Here is a 4,603-nt window from a genome sequence, read left to right as displayed (position 1 = left end):
TTGGCGGCATGTGGTTCCGTTGTTTATTGTTAGATTCCGAAATCTACTCAGGTATTTTATTTGTTGTTCTCAAAATGCAGCATCATTTATCTGTGTTTTCTTGTCTGTTGCTACAAACGCTTCCTATCTGACTCAGGAGCAACCTAACCATCCTAAGGATTTTACAGATTGTCATTTGTTGGTTAGTTTGGAGTTTCAAGGGAGGATTCCAGTGTGTCTGGTAGGATGAATCGTCTGGTGTGTGGGAATAGCGGTTTGGTGATTGTCTGATTCAACTAGTGCACCACCGCTGTCTCAAGAATGAGCTGTTTCAAAATAATTTACTTTCCCTGCAGCATTTCAACCGCAATGAAGTTTGATACGTTAGATATGTGAATGACCCTCATGCTGAGCAGCGATGTAGCTACTGCTTTGTGGTTTCTAACTGAGTTTATTTTGATCAGGAGTTATTGTTACGTGCATGGTTTAGGGTGTTAAATTGTTTAAAAATTGCCTCCCCTAGTATTTTTTCGAATTAGTTCTCAAACGGTATATACTCACTGTAGTTACGTCCCAATGACCAGTTCCATTAGAGCTATCTCGTAGTGATCATTCCACATATCATATGTATGATTCATCCACGGAGTCTAGCTGCCGCACCGGGTTCTTCATTTGGAATGCTGTGAGTGTGCTGTTGATGTCTGGTACCTGATGCTGTTTGTTTGACAATGTGTCAGTCACTTTAAATTAGCTTGTGTTTTTTTAAATCTTGTTTGAATACTTCCGGCTCTGGTATGACTTTTCAGTCACCGGTAACTATTCTACACTCATCTACTCCTAGCTTATTGGTCTGAGCTAGGTGACTGTATTTTGTATTCTTCCGTGCTTGTTGAAAGCAGTGCTCATTTCTACCTCTCCATTCTTCAAACCCGATTGGGCACGCCTCCTAGGAAGCCAAACCAACGGCCGCCCTAACACTACTCTGTGTTCTCTGTCGTGCTGGGCATTTCACACCACCAATTAAAATCCCATTGAAAACATAAATTATCGTTATCCCATTTTTGTTGTTTGTTCATGCTACCTAATCGTTTCACGGAGTTTTATTAGCTTCCCTCCATCCGTACTGCTTGCTCGACTTCATGCAGACAAAATAGCTTTGATTTTACCCCTTTTATCACATGGTTTTTGAATGAACTGCCACTGATGGACTGTGGCTGCACCTGCCTAAATGCGACGAGCGTCGTGTGTATTCGGAAGCGATTATTTGTCCATTGACTGGTATTCAGGTTCCTAAAAATTTCAGTGTACCTACAAAACCAAGTAGAACATAAGGTTAACGGAAACTCGGGGACTGCGCCTACCTGATGAGCCCCAGGAAGGGCGAAACCGGTCGTGAGCTGTAGAAGAGTTTTCAGCAAACTTGTGAGTAGTTTCCTCTATGAAAACAAACAAACACAGGTTGAATGGAGTTCCTTCCTAAATATCAGATTACCGAGTTGTGTTGCATTTACTCGATGGGTCTAACCTCAGGGCAAAAGGCTTATTTAAACGTCTTTTTCAAGACGGACGATTTCTGACTTACACTTATCACTCATAATAACTTCAAACCCTCCTCTTCGTCCATGGGAAGCATGAAACGGTGGGAACAATTATCTGACTGTTCGTTAGTTTTCGGACGAATTTGCAAATGTGTGCTAAGTCAGACAAAAAGGACTGCACTGCATAACGTTGGTTTTTATGTGAGGTGCCAGCATGCAGTCCTTTCCTAGCCTGGTTAGCCAGCTAAAGTCTGTTCCTCGTTGTACGTTGCTTTTATGTTGGGAAGGGGTTGCAAGAGACGCACGGTGCCTCATCGTAACATGATGTCTGAACGTGTTTTCGTGCTGTCCCAAGGTTTAACTGCCATCAGCATGAAGTTTTGCTTGATGATTCCCGACCCCTCTTTTTGCTCCTCACGAATTCTTGTACCTCGATCGTTTTATGGCAATTAATTACCAGTATCTATCACCGTTGTTGTGCTTCTCGTGATACTAACTAACTGTCATTAATTCCCTTTATCCAGCTTATTTTGGCCACGACAATATCTCACTTTGCTCAGTTGAACCAGAGGTTTGGTGTGAGGATTGTGGGTCCCTTACCACAGGGGTTAGTGTGTTCCTCGTTTCATTATGGTTTTGTATGAATGCATTTGTCCTTATTTCCATCACGTTGTCGTTTTTTATGTAACCACATTCAAGAGGTGTTTTGTTGGTCTGCATGTTATTTCTCCCAGCATTGGGTCACAGTCTATTTAGCGAAACGAATGAAACCAAAGTAACGTCAACATTGAAATTCACAAAAAGTTGATACGACTGGTTTCTACGTGCTTGCTGAGGGTCATTCAAAAATTCCGTCTCTTTTCGACGTTTCGAACTTTTGACTGATTTCAACATTGTTCATTCCATCACTGGATGGCGTAGAGGCTTCACAGTTGGCTTACAGCGTATGAAAAGTGCACTTCGAATTCGTTTCACTTATGGGTGGTTTTCTCTACGTTGTACAAGGTCATGCATGGTCACATAAGTATATCAAAATACATTCCGCATTTTTCTTTGAATAACTGTGTACTCAGAAATCGGTTATTAGCCATAGTAATAAAATGAAATGCAGTTGTGCTTCACGTGCGTGTACAGAATTTTTGCAGGTGTACTATTTACGAAACTACCAACGGAAAAAGGGAACTTAGGCAACTATCTTTTACCTGTAGTGTCGAGACGAGGTAATTGGTTTCAGGAATGCATTATCTCGGCTTATAGCGTTTTGGGAACATAATGTCCTGAGGTCCACTCTCCAGGGATGAAGTGCCCCAGGAGGGGATGGACCGGTCTCCGCTCTTGCGATGACCGCACAGGTTAACAGGCTCCTGGCAGGGAGCTTCCTGATTCGTTTTCTTCTGTTTAGTGCTAGTTAGGATGAAAGTACAATGGTCCTCGTATGAAAGAGCATCTATCGAACCGGTGCGAAGCCTTTTCTTTTGTAGGTAGTTCCCCTACGATCAATTTGCTCTTGGGTCTTCTTGTCAGCAACTTCGACGTTAGAATTATAGTCAGAGTTGAGTGAATCATCACCTCACGCAGCGAGATGATGCCAACCTCATGTTGAATGGATCTGTTGTGCATGGAGATCCTCAATGACCGATTCGCAATCCATTTGGCTTTAGTCAGAGTTGAGTGAATCATCACCTCACACAGCGAGATGGTGCCAACCTGATGTTGAATGGATCTGTTGCGCATGGAGATCCTCAACGACCAATTCGCAATCCATTTGGCTCGACCCTCAAGGTGGATTGTTTTTTATTCCTACAGTGGATGCATTGACTGAAAATGGCCAACAACTCACCAGTAATTTTGTTCTGTCTGGTGCTCATAGTTTAGACGTGATTCCGAAATTGTACATATTTCGAAAACCCACTCATTTATCAAAATTAGTTGCTGTCGTGATTTATTCAACATATCTGAACTTTGGCATCCAGACAAGAAAAGGTGTTAATTGAAATTCGGTTACCCCTAGTTATGTAATCAATCCCAAATAGAGTGAAACCAACAATGGGTTGTTAGTGAGCCTCGACCACCCTTCGTACGGTACTTCTAACGGAAATACACCCATCGTTTGTATACACAAATCGTTTTCTTTTCAACAGTTCATAGTGTTCTAGCATGGTTACTCTGCCTAAAAGAAAATACTTGACCTGAGTCTCGTCCCTGTGCCGAGATTTGGGCTCCAGCACTTGACAAGCATTACTTGGTGGGAAGCCCCGATAGGTGATTCGTCGCTCGGCATAGCAAACATGGATACGGAATGATTGGTTAACCCGTTGGACAACAAGTCATTTGCATCCCTCGCGTAGGAACGTCTATTTTCGCGGGGTTGCTGGAAACTCTGACAGACCACGACCGTTTTCACCTTCTTGGGGTTCATCATGTAAGCACAGTCCCTGAGTTTTTATCAACCTCGTCAGTGGTTTCCTATATGTAAATATTCTGCGATACTTCCAATATCGTATGAACTGAAACATGCGGCGGCTTTTGCGCAGCACATTCGGTTGAAGAATATGATAAAGGAGAGATTCAGCGGAGTCTTCTGTGCAAATGAATGTATTTGTAGGAACATGTATGTTTGTTGCTGACATCTTTCGCCAACTTAGATGTTTCTCGCTCTGATCCTTCCATTCTACCATAACTGTTACACCCGGACATTTTTAGGGCAGAAGGTGATTCAACATGTTCACCTTTCCAAGAATGATTTTCAATCAAAACAGAATTCAGTTGTTGAATGTTTGGAACGGACAGAAATTTCCCTGTTGACAACATGAGGAGATTTGGAAACTTCAACTTACATTTCATTCTGTAGCTGAATTCCACCTATGCGGAAAATCCAGACATCAATGTACATCTGTTTTTTTCCTTATGGGAACTCACCCCCAGAATCTTCAGAAAGATTAGAACCCACAGCATCCGGACTACGAATGGCTGATCAGCAGTGTGATTAACAGGTAACTAGACAGGATATAATGCCATCCCCCCAAATCATCGGTGAACGAAACCGCGGCAGCTACAACCACTGTACGACGAGTACGCGGTTAATA

General features: G+C 42.6%; 1 protein-coding gene across 1 annotated transcript in view; it reads left to right on the top strand.

Annotated features, from left to right (window-relative positions):
* T265_15222 (hypothetical protein) overlaps nucleotides 1-4,603 on the top strand; it is a gene marked incomplete at both ends in the record, with an annotated part of 55,280 nt that overhangs the window by 22,887 nt on the left and 27,790 nt on the right. The window contains one exon of the mRNA XM_009177084.1: nucleotides 2,042-2,124. Coding sequence (XP_009175348.1) covers nucleotides 2,042-2,124 — 83 coding nt within the window. The remainder of the gene's footprint in view (nucleotides 1-2,041; nucleotides 2,125-4,603) is intronic.

The sequence above is a fragment of the Opisthorchis viverrini genome, assembly GCF_000715545.1.
Source record: "Opisthorchis viverrini unplaced genomic scaffold opera_v5_391, whole genome shotgun sequence".
Taxonomy (NCBI): domain Eukaryota; kingdom Metazoa; phylum Platyhelminthes; class Trematoda; order Opisthorchiida; family Opisthorchiidae; genus Opisthorchis; species Opisthorchis viverrini.
This window is presented reverse-complemented; position numbering and strand designations above follow the sequence as displayed.